This window comes from Chiloscyllium punctatum, chromosome 4, assembly GCF_047496795.1.
Source record: "Chiloscyllium punctatum isolate Juve2018m chromosome 4, sChiPun1.3, whole genome shotgun sequence".
Taxonomy (NCBI): Eukaryota; Metazoa; Chordata; class Chondrichthyes; order Orectolobiformes; family Hemiscylliidae; genus Chiloscyllium; species Chiloscyllium punctatum.
Genome location: NC_092742.1, coordinates 4,140,850 through 4,158,692, shown reverse-complemented (window position 1 = coordinate 4,158,692; position 17,843 = coordinate 4,140,850). Strand labels below are relative to the sequence as shown.

Here is a 17,843-nt window from a genome sequence, read left to right as displayed (position 1 = left end):
ACTGTGTGTCAGCTGGTGTAATGTCCAGGGTACACACGTCTGTTCCTGTGTGTCAGCTGGTGTAATGTCCAGGGTACACACGGCTGTTACTGTGTGTCAGCTGGTGTAATGTCCAGGATACACACGTCTGTTACTGTGTGTCAGCTGGTGTAATGTCCAGGGTACACACGTCTGTTACTGTGTGTCAGCTGGTGTAATGTCCAGGGTACACACGTGCGTTACTGTGTGTCAGCTGGTGTAATGTCCGGGGTACACACGGGTGTTACTGTGTGTCAGCTGGTGTAATGTCCAGTGTACACACGGCTGTTACTGTGTGTCAGCTGGTGTAATGTCCAGGGTACACACGGGTGTTACTTTGTGTCAGCTGGTGCAATGTCCCAGGTACACACGGGTGTTACTGTGTGTCAGCTGGTGCAATGTCCCAGGTACACGCATCTGTTACTGTGTGTCAGCTGGTGTAATGTCCAGGGTACACACGGGTGTTACTGTGTGTCAGCTGGTGTAATGTCCAGGATACACGCAGTTGTTACTGCGTGTCAGCTGGTGTAATGTCCAGGATACACGCAGTTGTTACAGTGTGTCAGCTGGTGTAATGTCCCGGGTACGCACGGGTGTTACTGTGTGTCAGCTGGTGTAATGTCCAGGGTACACACGTCTGTTACTGTGTGTCAGCTGGTGTAATGTCCAGGGTACACACGGGTGTTACTGTGTGTCAACTGGTGTAATGTCCAGGGTACAAACGTCTGTTACTGTGTGTCAGCTGGTGTAATGTCCAGGGTCCACGCAGTTGTTACTGTGTGTCAGCTGGTGTAATGTCCAGGATACACGCGGGTGTTACTGTGTGTCAGCTGGTGTAATGTCCAGGATACACGCGGGTGTTACTATGTGTCAACTGGTGTAATGTCCAGGGTACACACAGGTGTTACTGTGTGTCAGCTGGTGCAATGTCCAGGGTGCACACGGCTGTTACTGTGTGTCTGCTGGTGTAATGTCCAGGGTACACACGTCTGTTACTGTGTGTCAGCTGGTATAATGTCCAGGGTACACACGTCTGTTACTGTGTGTCAGATGGTGTAAAGTCCAGGGTACACACATCTGTTACTGTGTGTCAGCTAATGTAATGTCCAGTGTACACGCAGTTGTTACTGTGTGTCAGCTGGTGTAATGTCCAGTGTACACGCAGTTGTTACTGTGTGTCAGCTAGTTTAATGTCCATGGTACACACGGCTGTTACTGTGTGTCTGCTGGTGTAATGTCCAGGGTACACACGGGTGTTACTGTGTGTCAGCTGGTGTAATGTCCAGGGTACACACAGATGTTACTGTGTGTCAGCTGGTATAATGTCCAGGGTACACACGTCTGTTACTGTGTGTCAGATGGTGTAATGTCAGCGTACACAAGGGTGTTACTGTGTGTCACCTGGTGTAATGTCCAGGGTACACACGGGTGTTACTGTGTGTCAGCTGGTGTAATGTCCAGGGTACACACGGGTGTTACTGTGTGTCAGCTGGTGTAATGTCCAGGATATACGCGGGTGTTACTGTGTGTCAGCTGGTGTAATGTCCAGGATACACACGGGTGTTACTGTGTGTCAGCTGGTGAAATGTCCAGGGTACACACGGGTGTTACTGTGTGTCAGCTGGTGTAATGTCCAGGGTACACACGGGTGTTACTGTGTGTCAGCTGGTGTAATGTCAGCGTACACAAGGGTGTTACTGTGTGTCAGCTGGTGTAATGTCCAGGGTACACACGGGTGTTACTGTGTGTCAGCTGGTGTAATGTCCAGGGTACACACGTCTTTTACTGTGTGTCAGCTGGAGTAATGTCCAGGGTACACACAGGTGTTACTGTGTGTCAGCTGGTGTAATGTCCAGCGTACACACGGGTGTTACTGTGTGTCAGCTGGTGTAATGTCCAGGGTACACACGGGTGTTACTGTGTGTCAGCTGGTGTAATGTCCAGCGTACACACGGGTGTTACTGTGTGTCAGCTGGTGTAATGTCCAGCGTACACACGGGTGTTACTGTGTGTCAGCTGGTGTAATGTCCAGGGTACACACGGGTGTTACTGTGTGTCAGCTGGTGTAATGTCCAGGGTACACACGGGTGTTACTGTGTGTCAGCTGGTGTAATGTCCAGGGTACACACAGGTGTTACTGTGTGTCAGCTGGTGCAATGTCCAGGGTGCACACGGGTGTTCCTGTGTGTAAGCTGGTGTAATGTCCAGGGTACACACGTCTGTTACTGTGTGTCAGCTGGTATAATGTCCAGGGTAAACACGTCTGTTACTGTGTGTCAGATGGTGTAAAGTCCAGGGTACACACATCTGTTACTGTGTGTCAGCTGGTGTAATGTCCAGTGTACACGCAGTTGTTACTGTGTGTCAGCTGGTGTAATGTCCAGTGTACACGCAGTTGTTACTGTGTGTCAGCTAGTGTAATGTCCATGGTACACACGGCTGTTACTGTGTGTCTGCTGGTGTAATGTCCAGGGTACACACGTCTGTTACTGTGTGTCAGCTGGTATAATGTCCAGGGTAAACACGTCTGTTACTGTGTGTCAGATGGTGTAAAGTCCAGGGTACACACATCTGTTACTGTGTGTCAACTGGTGTAATGTCCAGGGTACAAACGTCTGTTACTGTGTGTCAGCTGGTGTAATGTCCAGCGTGCACACGAGTGTTACTGTGTGTCAGCTGGTGTAATGTCCCGGGTACGCACGGGTGTTACTGTGTGTCAGCTGGTGTAATGTCCAGGGTACACACGGGTGTTACTGTGTGTCAACTGGTGTAATGTCCAGGGTACAAACGTCTGTTACTGTGTGTCAGCTGGTGTAATGTCCAGGGTGCACACGGGTGTTACTGTGTGTCAGCTGGTGTAATGTCCCGGGTACACACGAGTGTTACTGTGTGTCAGCTGGTGTAATGTCCAGGATACACGCGGGTGTTCCTGTGTGTCAGCCGGTGTAATGTCCAGGGTACACACGAGTGTTACTGTGTGTCAGCTGGTGTAATGTCCAGGGTACACACGGGTGTTACTGTGTGTCAGCTGGTGTAATGTCCAGGGTACACACGGGTGTTACTGTGTGTCAGCTGGTGTAATGTCCAGGATGTACGCGGGTGTTACTGTGTGTCAGCTGGTGTAATGTCCAGGGTACACACGGGTGTTACTGTGTGTCAGCTGGTGTAATGTCCAGGGTACACACGGGTGTTACTGTGTGTCAGCTGGTGTAATGTCCAGGATATACGCGGGTGTTACTGTGTGTCAGCTGGTGTAATGTCCAGGATACACACGGGTGTTACTGTGTGTCAGCTGGTGAAATGTCCAGGGTACACACGGGTGTTACTGTGTGTCAGCTGGTGTAATGTCCAGGGTACACACGGGTGTTACTGTGTGTCAGCTGGTGTAATGTCAGCGTACACAAGGGTGTTACTGTGTGTCACCTGGTGTAATGTCCAGGGTACACACGGGTGTTACTGTGTGTCAGCTGGTGTAATGTCCAGGGTACACACGTCTTTTACTGTGTGTCAGCTGGAGTAATGTCCAGGGTACACACAGGTGTTACTGTGTCTCAGCTGGTGTAATGTCCAGCGTACACACGGGTGTTACTGTGTGTCAGCTGGTGTAATGTCCAGGGTACACACGGGTGTTACTGTGTGTCAGCTGGTGTAATGTCCAGCGTACACACGGGTGTTACTGTGTGTCAGCTGGTGTAATGTCCAGCGTACACACGGGTGTTACTGTGTGTCAGCTGGTGTAATGTCCAGGGTACACACGGGTGTTACTGTGTGTCAGCTGGTGTAATGTCCAGGGTACACACGGGTGTTACTGTGTGTCAGCTGGTGTAATGTCCAGGGTACACACAGGTGTTACTGTGTGTCAGCTGGTGCAATGTCCAGGGTGCACACGGGTGTTCCTGTGTGTAAGCTGGTGTAATGTCCAGGGTACACACGTCTGTTACTGTGTGTCAGCTGGTATAATGTCCAGGGTAAACACGTCTGTTACTGTGTGTCAGATGGTGTAAAGTCCAGGGTACACACATCTGTTACTGTGTGTCAGCTGGTGTAATGTCCAGTGTACACGCAGTTGTTACTGTGTGTCAGCTGGTGTAATGTCCAGTGTACACGGAGTTGTTACTGTGTGTCAGCTAGTGTAATGTCCATGGTACACACGGCTGTTACTGTGTGTCTGCTGGTGTAATGTCCAGGGTACACACGAGTGTTACTGTGTGTCAGCATTTGTAATGACCAGTGTACACACGTCTGTTACTGTGTGTCAGCTGGTGTAATGTCCAGGGTACACACGTCTGTTACTGTGTGTCAGCTGGTGTAATGTCCAGGGTGCACACGGGTGTTACTGTGCGTCAGCTGGTGTAATGTCCAGGGTACACACGGGTGTTACTGTGTGTCAGCTGGTGTAATGTCTAGGATACACGCAGTTGTTTCTGTGTGTCAGCTGGTGTCATGTCCAGGGTGCACACGGGTGTTGCTGTGTGTCAGCTGGTGTAATGTCCCGGGTACGCACATCTGTTACTGTGTGTCAGCTGGTGTAATGTCCAGGGTACACACGGGTGTTACTGTGTGTCAACTGGTGTAATGTCCAGGGTACAAACGTCTGTTACTGTGTGTCAGCTGGTGTAATGTCCAGGGTGCACACGGGTGTTACTGTGTGTCAGCTGGTGTAATGTCCCGGGTACACACGAGTGTTACTGTGTGTCAGCTGGTGTAATGTCCAGGATACACGCGGGTGTTCCTGTGTGTCAGCCGGTGTAATGTCCAGGGTACACACGAGTGTTACTGTGTGTCAGCTGGTGTAATGTCCAGGGTACACACGGGTGTTACTGTGTGTCAGCTGGTGTAATGTCCAGGGTACACACGGGCGTTACTGTGTGTCAGCTGGTGTAATGTCCAGGATATACGCGGGTGTTACTGTGTGTCAGCTGGTGTAATGTCCAGGATACACACGGGTGTTACCTGTGTGTCAGCTGGTGAAATGTCCAGGATACACACGGGTGTTACTGTGTGTCAGCTGGTGTAATGTCCAGGGTACACACGGGTGTTACTGTGTGTCAGCTGGTGTAATGTCCAGCGTACACAAGGGTGTTACTGTGTGTCAGCTGGTGTAATGTCCAGGGTACACACGGGTGTTACTGTGTGTCAGCTGGTGTAATGTCCAGGGTACACACGTCTTTTACTGTGTGTCAGCTGGAGTAATGTCCAGGATACACACAGGTGTTACTGTGTGTCAGCTGGTGTAATGTCCAGCGTACACACGGGTGTTACTGTGTGTCAGCTGGTGTAATGTCCAGGGTACACACGGGTGTTACTGTGTGTCAGCTGGTGTAATGTCCAGCGAACACACGGGTGTTACTGTGTGTCAGCTGGTGTAATGTCCAGCGTACACACGGGTGTTACTGTGTGTCAGCTGGTGTAATGTCCAGGCTACACACGGGTGTTACTGTGTGTCAGCTGGTGTAATGTCCAGGGTACACACGGGTGTTACTGTGTGTCAGCTGGTGTCATGTCCAGGGTACACACAGCTGTTACTGTGTGTCAGCTGGTGCAATGTCCAGGGTGCACACGGGTGTTACTGTGTGTCAGCTGGTGTAATGTCCAGGGTAAACACGTCTGTTACTGTGTGTCAGCTGGTATAATGTCCAGGGTAAACACGTCTGTTACTGTGTGTCAGATGGTGTAAAGTCCAGGGTACACACATATGTTACTGTGTGTCAGCTGGTGTAATGTCCAGTGTACACGCAGTTGTTACTGTGTGTCAGCTGGTGTAATGTCCAGTGTACACGCAGTTGTTACTGTGTGTCAGCTAGTGTAATGTCCATGGTACACACGGCTGTTACTGTGTGTCTGCTGGTGTAATGTCCAGGGTACACACGGGTGTTACTGTGTGTCAGCTGGTGTAATGTCCAGGGTACACACAGATGTTACTGTGTGTCAGCTGGTATAATGTCCAGGGTATACACGTCTGTTACTGTGTGTCAGATGGTGTAAAGTCCAGGGTATACACATCTGTTATTGTGTGTCAGCTGGTGTAATGTCCAGTGTACACGCAGTTGTTACTGTGTGTCAGCTGGTGTAATGTCCAGTGTACACGCAGTTGTTACTGTGTGTCAGCTGGTGTAATGTCCAGGTTAGACACAGCTGTTACTCTGTGTCAGCTGGTGTAATGTCCAGGGTACACACGGCTGTTACTGTGTGTCAGCTGGTGTAATGTCCAGGATACACACGTCTGTTACTGTGTGTCAGCTGGTGTAATGTCCAGGGTACACACGTCTGTTCCTGTGTGTCAGCTGGTGTAATGTCCAGGGTACACACGGCTGTTACTGTGTGTCAGCTGGTGTAATGTCCAGGATACACACGTCTGTTACTGTGTGTCAGCTGGTGTAATGTCCAGGGTACACACGTCTGTTACTGTGTGTCAGCTGGTGTAATGTCCAGGGTACACACGTGCGTTACTGTGTGTCAGCTGGTGTAATGTCCGGGGTACACACGGGTGTTACTGTGTGTCAGCTGGTGTAATGTCCAGTGTACACACGGCTGTTACTGTGTGTCAGCTGGTGTAATGTCCAGGGTACACACGGGTGTTACTTTGTGTCAGCTGGTGTAATGTCCGGGGTACACACGGGTGTTACTGTGTGTCAGCTGGTGTAATGTCCAGGGTACACACGTCTGTTCCTGTGTGTCAGCTGGTGTAATGTCCAGGGTACACACGGCTGTTACTGTGTGTCAGCTGGTGTAATGTCCAGGATACACACGTCTGTTACTGTGTGTCAGCTGGTGTAATGTCCAGGGTACACACGTCTGTTACTGTGTGTCAGCTGGTGTAATGTCCAGGGTACACACGTGCGTTACTGTGTGTCAGCTGGTGTAATGTCCGGGGTACACACGGGTGTTACTGTGTGTCAGCTGGTGTAATGTCCAGTGTACACACGGCTGTTACTGTGTGTCAGCTGGTGTAATGTCCAGGGTACACACGGGTGTTACTTTGTGTCAGCTGGTGCAATGTCCCAGGTACACACGGGTGTTACTGTGTGTCAGCTGGTGCAATGTCCCAGGTACACGCATCTGTTACTGTGTGTCAGCTGGTGTAATGTCCAGGGTACACACGGGTGTTACTGTGTGTCAGCTGGTGTAATGTCCAGGATACACGCAGTTGTTACTGCGTGTCAGCTGGTGTAATGTCCAGGATACACGCAGTTGTTACAGTGTGTCAGCTGGTGTAATGTCCCGGGTACGCACGGGTGTTACTGTGTGTCAGCTGGTGTAATGTCCAGGGTACACACGTCTGTTACTGTGTGTCAGCTGGTGTAATGTCCAGGGTACACACGGGTGTTACTGTGTGTCAACTGGTGTAATGTCCAGGGTACAAACGTCTGTTACTGTGTGTCAGCTGGTGTAATGTCCAGGGTCCACGCAGTTGTTACTGTGTGTCAGCTGGTGTAATGTCCAGGATACACGCGGGTGTTACTGTGTGTCAGCTGGTGTAATGTCCAGGATACACGCGGGTGTTACTATGTGTCAACTGGTGTAATGTCCAGGGTACACACAGGTGTTACTGTGTGTCAGCTGGTGCAATGTCCAGGGTGCACACGGCTGTTACTGTGTGTCTGCTGGTGTAATGTCCAGGGTACACACGTCTGTTACTGTGTGTCAGCTGGTATAATGTCCAGGGTACACACGTCTGTTACTGTGTGTCAGATGGTGTAAAGTCCAGGGTACACACATCTGTTACTGTGTGTCAGCTAATGTAATGTCCAGTGTACACGCAGTTGTTACTGTGTGTCAGCTGGTGTAATGTCCAGTGTACACGCAGTTGTTACTGTGTGTCAGCTAGTTTAATGTCCATGGTACACACGGCTGTTACTGTGTGTCTGCTGGTGTAATGTCCAGGGTACACACGGGTGTTACTGTGTGTCAGCTGGTGTAATGTCCAGGGTACACACAGATGTTACTGTGTGTCAGCTGGTATAATGTCCAGGGTACACACGTCTGTTACTGTGTGTCAGATGGTGTAATGTCAGCGTACACAAGGGTGTTACTGTGTGTCACCTGGTGTAATGTCCAGGGTACACACGGGTGTTACTGTGTGTCAGCTGGTGTAATGTCCAGGGTACACACGGGTGTTACTGTGTGTCAGCTGGTGTAATGTCCAGGATATACGCGGGTGTTACTGTGTGTCAGCTGGTGTAATGTCCAGGATACACACGGGTGTTACTGTGTGTCAGCTGGTGAAATGTCCAGGGTACACACGGGTGTTACTGTGTGTCAGCTGGTGTAATGTCCAGGGTACACACGGGTGTTACTGTGTGTCAGCTGGTGTAATGTCAGCGTACACAAGGGTGTTACTGTGTGTCACCTGGTGTAATGTCCAGGGTACACACGGGTGTTACTGTGTGTCAGCTGGTGTAATGTCCAGGGTACACACGTCTTTTACTGTGTGTCAGCTGGAGTAATGTCCAGGGTACACACAGGTGTTACTGTGTGTCAGCTGGTGTAATGTCCAGCGTACACACGGGTGTTACTGTGTGTCAGCTGGTGTAATGTCCAGGGTACACACGGGTGTTACTGTGTGTCAGCTGGTGTAATGTCCAGCGTACACACGGGTGTTACTGTGTGTCAGCTGGTGTAATGTCCAGCGTACACACGGGTGTTACTGTGTGTCAGCTGGTGTAATGTCCAGGGTACACACGGGTGTTACTGTGTGTCAGCTGGTGTAATGTCCAGGGTACACACGGGTGTTACTGTGTGTCAGCTGGTGTAATGTCCAGGGTACACACAGGTGTTACTGTGTGTCAGCTGGTGCAATGTCCAGGGTGCACACGGGTGTTCCTGTGTGTAAGCTGGTGTAATGTCCAGGGTACACACGTCTGTTACTGTGTGTCAGCTGGTATAATGTCCAGGGTAAACACGTCTGTTACTGTGTGTCAGATGGTGTAAAGTCCAGGGTACACACATCTGTTACTGTGTGTCAGCTGGTGTAATGTCCAGTGTACACGCAGTTGTTACTGTGTGTCAGCTGGTGTAATGTCCAGTGTACACGGAGTTGTTACTGTGTGTCAGCTAGTGTAATGTCCATGGTACACACGGCTGTTACTGTGTGTCTGCTGGTGTAATGTCCAGGGTACACACGAGTGTTACTGTGTGTCAGCATTTGTAATGACCAGTGTACACACGTCTGTTACTGTGTGTCAGCTGGTGTAATGTCCAGGGTACACACGTCTGTTACTGTGTGTCAGCTGGTGTAATGTCCAGGGTGCACACGGGTGTTACTGTGCGTCAGCTGGTGTAATGTCCAGGGTACACACGGCTGTTACTGTGTGTCAGCTGGTGTAATGTCTAGGATACACGCAGTTGTTTCTGTGTGTCAGCTGGTGTAATGTCCAGGGTGCACACGGGTGTTGCTGTGTGTCAGCTGGTGTAATGTCCCGGGTACGCACATCTGTTACTGTGTGTCAGCTGGTGTAATGTCCAGGGTACACACGGGTGTTACTGTGTGTCAACTGGTGTAATGTCCAGGGTACAAACGTCTGTTACTGTGTGTCAGCTGGTGTAATGTCCAGGGTGCACACGAGTGTTACTGTGTGTCAGCTGGTGTAATGTCCCGGGTACACACGAGTGTTACTGTGTGTCAGCTGGTGTAATGTCCAGGATACACGCGGGTGTTCCTGTGTGTCAGCTGGTGTAATGTCCAGGGTACACACGAGTGTTACTGTGTGTCAGCTGGTGTAATGTCCAGGGTACACACGAGTGTTACTGTGTGTCAGCTGGTGTAATGTCCAGGGTACACACGGGTGTTACTGTGTGTCAGCTGGTGTAATGTCCAGGGTACACACGGGTGTTACTGTGTGTCAGCTGGTGTAATGTCCAGGATATACGCGGGTGTTACTGTGTGTCAGCTGGTGTAATGTCCAGGATACACACGGGTGTTACTGTGTGTCAGCTGATGAAATGTCCAGGGTACACACGGGTGTTACTGTGTGTCAGCTGGTGTAATGTCCAGGGTACACACGGGTGTTACTGTGTGTCAGCTGGTGTAATGTCAGCGTACACAAGGGTGTTACTGTGTGTCACCTGGTGTAATATCCAGGGTACACACGGGTGTTACTGTGTGTCAGCTGGTGTAATGTCCAGGGTACACACGTCTTTTACTGTGTGTCAGCTGGAGTAATGTCCAGGGTACACACAGGTGTTACTGTGTGTCAGCTGGTGTAATGTCCAGCGTACACACGGGTGTTACTGTGTGTCAGCTGGTGTAATGTCCAGGGTACACACGGGTGTTACTGTGTGTCAGCTGGTGTAATGTCCAGGGTACACACGGGTGTTACTGTGTGTCAGCTGGTGTAATGTCCAGCGTACACACGGGTGTTACTGTGTGTCAGCTGGTGTAATGTCCAGGGTACACACGGGTGTTACTGTGTGTCAGCTGGTGTAATGTCCAGGGTACACACGGGTGTTACTGTGTGTCAGCTGGTGTAATGTCCAGGGTACACACAGGTGTTACTGTGTGTCAGCTGGTGCAATGTCCAGGGTGCACACGGGTGTTACTGTGTGTAAGCTGGTGTAATGTCCAGGGTACACACGTCTGTTACTGTGTGTCAGCTGGTATAATGTCCAGGGTAAACACGTCTGTTACTGTGTGTCAGATGGTGTAAAGTCCAGGGTACACACATCTGTTACTGTGTGTCAGCTGGTGTAATGTCCAGTGTACACGCAGTTGTTACTGTGTGTCAGCTGGTGTAATGTCCAGTGTACACGCAGTTGTTACTGTGTGTCAGCTAGTGTAATGTCCATGGTACACACGGCTGTTACTGTGTGTCTGCTGGTGTAATGTCCAGGGTACACACGGGTGTTACTGTGTGTCAGCTGGTGTAATGTCCAGGGTACACACAGATGTTACTGTGTGTCAACTGGTATAATGTCCAGGGTACACACGTCTGTTACTGTGTGTCAGATGGTGTAAAGTCCAGGGTATACACATCTGTTACTGTGTGTCAGCTAATGTAATGTCCAGTGTACACGCAGTTGTTACTGTGTGTCAGCTGGTGTAATGTCCAGTGTACACGCAGTTGTTACTGTGTGTCAGCTGGTGTAATGTCCAGGTTAGACACAGCTGTTACTGTGTGTCAGCTGGTGTAATGTCCAGGGTACACATGGCTGTTACTGTATGTCTGCTGATGTAATATCAAGGGTACACACGGGTGTTACTGTGTGTCAGGTGGTGTCATGTTCAGTGTACACACGTCTGTTACTGTGTGTCAGCTGGTGTAATGTCCAGGGTACACACATCTGTTACTGTGCGTCAGCTGGTGTAATGTCCAGGGTACACACGTCTGTTACTGTGTGTCAGCTGGTGTAATGTCCAGGGTACACACGGCTGTTACTGTGTGTCAGCTGGTGTAATGTCCAGGGTACACACATCTGTTACTGTGTGTCAGCTGGTGTAATGTCCAGGGTACACACGTCTGTTACTGTGTGTCAGCTGGTGTAATGTCCAGGATACACACGTCTGTTACTGTGTGTCAGCTGGTGTAATGTCCAGGGTTCACACGGGTTTTACTGTGTGTCAGCTGGTGTAATGTCCAGTGTACACACGGGTGTTCCTGTGTGTCAGCTGGTGTAATGTCCAGGGTACACACGTCTGTTACTGTGTGTCAGCTGGTGTAATGTCCAGGGTACACACGTGCGTTACTGTGTGTCAGCTGGTGTAATGTCCAGGGTACACACGGGTGTTACTGTGTGTCAGCTGGTGTAATGTCCAGTGTACACACGGCTGTTACTGTGTGTCAGCTGGTGTAATGTCCAGGGTACACACGGGTGTTACTGTGCGTCAGCTGGTGTAATGTCCAGGGTACACACGGCTGTTACTGTGTGTCAGCTGGTGTAATGTCCAGGATACACGCAGTTGTTACTGCGTGTCAGCTGGTGTAATGTCCAGGATACAAACGGGTGTTCCTGTGTGTCAGCTGGTGTAATGTCCAGGATACACGCAGTTGTTACTGTGTGTCAGCTGGTGTAATGTCCCGGGTACGCACGGGTGTTACTGTGTGTCAACTGATGTAATGTCCAGGGTACACACGGCTGTTACTGTGTGTCAGCTGGTGTAATGTCCAGGGTACACACGGGTATTACTGTGCGTCAGCTGGTGTAATGTCCAGGGTACACACGGCTGTTACTGTGTGTCAGCTGGGGTAATGTACAGGATACACACGGGTGTTACTGTGTGTCAGCTGGTGTAATGTCCAGGATACACGTGGGTGTTACTGTGTGTCAGCTGGTGTAATGTCCAGGGTACACATGGCTGTTACTGTATGTCTGCTGATGTAATATCCAGGGTACACACGGGTGTTACTGTGTGTCAGCTGGTGTCATGTCCAGTGTACACACGTCTGTTACTGTGTGTCAGCTGGTGTAATGTCCAGGGTACACACATCTGTTACTGTGCGTCAGCTGGTGTAATGTCCAGGGGACACACGTTTGTTACTGTGTGTCAGCTGGTGTAATGTCCAGGGTACACACGGCTGTTACTGTGTGTCAGCTGGTGTAATGTCCAGGGTACACACATCTGTTACTGTGTGTCAGCTGGTGTAATGTCCAGGGTACACACGTCTGTTACTGTGTGTCAGCTGGTGTAATGTCCAGGATACACACGTCTGTTACTGTGTGTCAGCTGGTGTAATGTCCAGGGTACACACGGGTTTTACTGTGTGTCAGCTGGTGTAATGTCCAGTGTACACACGGGTGTTCCTGTGTGTCAGCTGGTGTAATGTCCAGGGTACACACGTGCGTTACTGTGTGTCAGCTGGTGTAATGTCCCGGGTACACACGGGTGTTACTGTGTGTCAGCTGGTGTAATGTCCAGTGTACACACGGCTGTTACTGGGTGTCAGCTGGTGTAATGTCCAGGGTACACACGGGTGTTACTGTGTGTCAGCTGGTGCAATGTCCCAGGTACACACGGGTGTTACTGTGTGTCAGCTGGTGCAATGTCCCAGGTACACGCATCTGTTACTGTGTGTCAGCTGGTGCAATGTCCCAGGTACACACGGGTGTTACTGTGTGTCAGCTGGTGCAATGTCCCAGGTACACACGGCTGTTACTGTGTGTCAGCTGGTGTAATGTCCAGGGTACACACGTCTGTTACTGTGTGTGAGCTGGTGTAATGTCCAGGGTTCACACGGCTGTTACTGTGTGTGAGCTGGTGTAATGTCCAGGATACACGCAGTTGTTACTGTGTGTCAGCTGGTGTAATGTCCAGGGTACAAACGGGTGTTACTGTGTGTCAGCTGGTGTAATGTCCAGGATACACGCAGTTGTTACTGTGTGTCAGCTGGTGTAATGTCCCGGGTACGCACGGGTGTTACTGTGTGTCAGCTGGTGTAATGTCCAGGATACACGCGGGTGTTACTGTGTGTCAGCTGGTGTAATGTCCAGGGTACACACGGGTGTTACTGTGTGTCAGCTGGTGTAATGTCCAGGATACACGCGGGTGTTACTGTGTGTCAGCTTGTGTAATGTCCAGGGTACACACGAGTGTTACTGTGTGTCAGCTGGTGTAATGTCCAGGGTACACAGGAGTGTTACTGTGTGTCAGCTGGTGTAATGTCCAGGGTACACACGGGTGTTACTGTGTGTCAGCTGGTGTAATGTCCAGGGTATACACGGGTGTTACTGTGTGTCAGCTGGTGTAATGTCCAGGATACACGCGGGTCCTACTGTGTGTCATCTGGTGTCATGTCCAGGATACACGCGGGTGTTACTGTGTGTCAGCTGGTGTAATGTCCAGGGTACACACGGGTGTTACTGTGTGTCAGCTGGTGTAATGTCCTGGGTACACACGTCTGTTACTGTGCGTCAGCTGGTGTAATGTCCAGGGTACACACGGGTGTTACTGTGCGTCAGCTGGTGTAATGTCCAGGGTACACACGGGTGTTACTGTGTGTCAGCTGGTGTAATGTCCAGGGTACACACGGGTGTTACTGTGTGTCAGCTGGTGTAATGTCCAGGGTACACACGTCTTTTACTGTGTGTCAGCTGGAGTAATGTCCAGGGTACACACAGGTGTTACTGTGTGTCAGCTGGTGTAATGTCCCGGGTACACACGGGTGTTACTGTGTGTCAGCTGGTGTAATGTCCAGGGTACACACGAGTGTTACTGTGTGTCAGCTGGTGTAATGTCCAGGGTACACACGGGTGTTACTGTGTGTCAGCTGGTGTAATGTCCAGGGTACACACGTGTGTTACTGTGTGTCAGCTGGTGTAATGTCCAGGGTACACACAGGTTTTACTGTGTGTCAGCTGGTGCAATGTCCAGGGTACACACGTCTGTTACTGTGTGTCCGCTGGTATAATGTCCAGGGTACGCACGTCTGTTACTGTGTGTCAGATGGTGTAAAGTCCAGGGTACACACATCTGTTACTGTGTGTCAGCTGGTGTAATGTCCAGTGTACACGCAGTTGTTACTGTGTGTCAGCTGGTGTAATGTCCAGTGTACACGCAGTTGTTACTGTGTGTCAGCTGGTGTAATGTCCATGGTACACACGGCTGTTACTGTGTGTCAGATGGTGTAAAGTCCAGGGTACACACATCTGTTACTGTGTGTCAGCTGGTGTAATGTCCAGTGTACACGCAGTTGTTACTGTGTGTCAGCTGGTGTAATGTCCAGGGTACACACGGCTGATACTGTGTGTCAGCTGGTGTAATGTCCAGGGTACACACAGATGTTACTGTGTGTCAGCTGGTATAATGTCCAGGGTACACACGTCTGTTACTGTGTGTCAGATGGTGTAAAGTCCAGGGTACACACATCTGTTACTCTGTGTCAGCTGGTGTAATGTCCAGTGTACACGCAGTTGTTACTGTGTGTCAGCTGGTGTAATGTCCAGTGTACACGCAGTTGTTACTGTGTGTCAGCTGGTGTAATATCCAGGTTAGACACAGCTGTTACTGTGTGTCAGCTGGTGTAATGTCCAGGGTACAAACGGGTGTTACTGTGTGTCAGCTGGTGTAATGTCCAGGGTACACACGGGTGTTACTGTGTGTCAGCTGGTGTAATGTCCAGGGTACACACGGGTGTTACTGTGTGTCAGCTGGTGTAATGTCCAGTGTACACACATCTGTTACTGTGTGTCAGCTGGTGTAATGTCCAGGGTACACACGTCTGTTACTGTGTGTCAGCTGGTGTAATGTCCAGGGTACACACGGCTGTTACTGTGTTTCAGCTGGTGTAATGTCCAGGGTACACACATCTGTTACTGTGTGTCAGCTGGTGTAATGTCCAGGGTACACACGTCTGTTACTGTGTGTCAGCTGGTGTAATGTCCAGGGTACACACGTGTGTTACTGTGTGTCACCTGGTGTAATATCCCAGGGTACACGCAGTTGTTACTGTTTGTCAGCTGCAAGTGTGGACACTGAAATCAAAGGTGAGGTTTTATATTGATTTATTGATGAATTCTACAGCTGACACTAACAAGGTCCACAAAAACAAGAGAGACTGTCTAAGTCACGAAGCAATGATCAGGTGATGTTCCGCTTCCACAGCCCATAGATTGTATAGGTTCGGGTGCAGTTATGGGTTAGATGTTGCAGCCAGAAGCAACATTAGAAAGAGTAATCTCCTGGAGCCAGTAATGAGATACAGTTCTGAATTGAATTGAATTGAGTGGAATTGAATTTATTGTCCCGTGTACCGAGGTACAGTGAGAAGCTTTGTCTTGCACAATCCAGGCAGATCCCAGAGTTAAGTAACATAGATAGTAAATAATAGGTAAACAACGGCAAAAACAAAAACACAGGGACAGGAGAATGTTCAGAGTTTGTGAGTCCATTCAGTATTCTAACAACAGTGGGGTAGAAAGTGTTTCGAAACCAGCTGGTGTGTGTGTTCAGGCCTCCCCAATGGTACAGATTGTAGAAAAGCATTGCCAGGGTGGGATGGATCTTTGAGAATGTTGGCGGCCTTTCCTTGACACCGGGCCTGGTAGATGGATTCTATAGATGGGAGGTTGGCCTTTGGGATTGTCCGGGCCAAGTTCACCACTCTCTATAACCGTCTCCGATCTTGAATGGTACAGTTGCCATACCAGGTAGTGATACATCCAGACAGAATGCCTTCGATGGCACACCTATAAAAGTTGGCATGGGTATTCACCGTCATGTCAAATTTCCTCAGCTTCCTGAGGAAGAACATTGTTGGACCTTTGTAACTAGTGCATCCACATGGAGAATCCAAGAAAGCTTTTTGTAGATGACCACTCCCAGGAGCTTGACATTCTCCACTTGTTCCATCTCTGTGCTGTTAACGTGTGGGGGGCATGAGTAATATCCCGCTGAAAGTCAATAATGGGTTCCTTGGTTTTGCCGGCATTGAGCGCTGGGTTGTTCTCAGAGCACCATTTTTCCAGGTCTTCCCCCTCCCGTCTGTAGTCTGTTTTGTCGCCATCTGAGATTTGACCGACTATTGTGGTGTCATCAGTGAACTTGTAAATGGTATTAGTCTGGTATTTGGTGACGCAGTCATAGGTATACAGTGAGTACAGTAGGGGGCTGAGTACGCACCCCTGGGGGGCTCCAGTGTTGAATGTTAGTGAGGATGAAATATTGTCCCCAATCTTCACTGATTGTGGCCTGCGGGTCAGGAAACTGAGGATCCAGTTGCAGAGAGTGGGGCTTAGTCCGAGATCACTGAGTTCAGTAATCAGTCTCGAGGGGATCATAGTGTTGAAGGCTGAACTGTAATCAATGGGTAGGATTCTTACATAGCTGTTCTTGGTGTCAAGATGTTCTCGGGAGGAGTGAAGGGACAGTGATAGGGCATCTGACATAGATCTGTTGGTCCGATAGGCAAATTGGGGTGGGTCAAGATTAGTGGGGAGGCTGGAGTTGATTAATGCCATGACCAGCCTTTCAAAGCACTTCATGCCCACCGAAGTTAGGGTCACTGGGCGGTAGACATTGAGACGTGCTGCATGAGCCTTGTAAGGCACAGGGATGATGTTGACCCTCTTGAAACAGGTAGGGACAGAGGCCTGCTGCAGGGAGAGGTTGAAGATGTCTGAGAAGACCTCTGCCAGTTGATCTGCACATGCTCTGAGTGTACGGCCTGGTACTCCATGTGGTCCCATCACTTTCCTTGGATTCACACAAAAGAAAACTGATCTGACCTCTGATGCAGTGACTGTTGGGGTTGGTTTGTCAGGACTTGTCGGAATAGGTGTTACCTTTCCGACGAAGTTATGCTCAAAGTGAGCATAGAAGGTGTTGAGATGATCTGGGAGGGATATGTCATTGTCCACTATCTTGCACGGTCTCTTTTTAGAACCTGTGATGTCATTCAGTCCCTGCCATAGTCACAGGGTCTCTGTCTGAGTCTCTAGTTTGGATCGGTATTGGTCCTTGCCTGTCTTAATGGCTCTGCGAACGTCATACTTGGATTCCTTATATTTGAGTGGGTCTCCTGATCTGAAGGCCTCTTGCCTGGTCTTTAGCAGGTTCTGTATGTCCTGATTCATCCAGGGTTTCCTGTTGGGGAACTCCCGGATTGACTTCCTCGGTTCTGTCAGCAACTCCTGGAGGAGCAGAAACTGTTAAGGACCCAAGAACAGAAATCACCGAACACTAGTGCCTGGTTAGCTAAATAACTGAATAGACTAGTGGGATGTTGGCCTGTATCTTAAGAGCATTGGAATTCAAGTCACATGACAGTGGTCCAGTTCCTCGATCAGAGCCTGTCAGGATTAACTGCATTCAGTCTCTGCTCATCCCTCAGCAAGGAGATATTAACCTTGGATCATGTGCATCACACATTCACTAGAATGATCCTGGAGCTGAA

The 17,843-nt window shown here is 49.8% G+C and overlaps 2 protein-coding genes across 6 annotated transcripts in view; one reads left to right on the top strand and one right to left on the bottom strand.

Moving 5' to 3' along the window:
- ttll5 (tubulin tyrosine ligase-like family, member 5) overlaps positions 1–17,843 on the top strand; it is a 453,533-nt gene that overhangs the window by 431,006 nt on the left and 4,684 nt on the right. The gene's annotated exons all lie outside the window — the stretch shown is intronic.
- tgfb3 (transforming growth factor, beta 3) overlaps positions 15,661–17,843 on the bottom strand; it is a 109,180-nt gene continuing 106,997 nt past the window's right edge. The window contains exon 7 of one of the 2 annotated variants that reach the window (XM_072567975.1): positions 15,661–17,580. In XM_072567975.1, coding sequence (XP_072424076.1) covers positions 17,362–17,580 — 219 coding nt within the window. In that variant the 3' untranslated portion in view covers positions 15,661–17,361. The remainder of the gene's footprint in view (positions 17,581–17,843) is intronic. The other variant, XM_072567976.1, reaches the window with a different exon arrangement.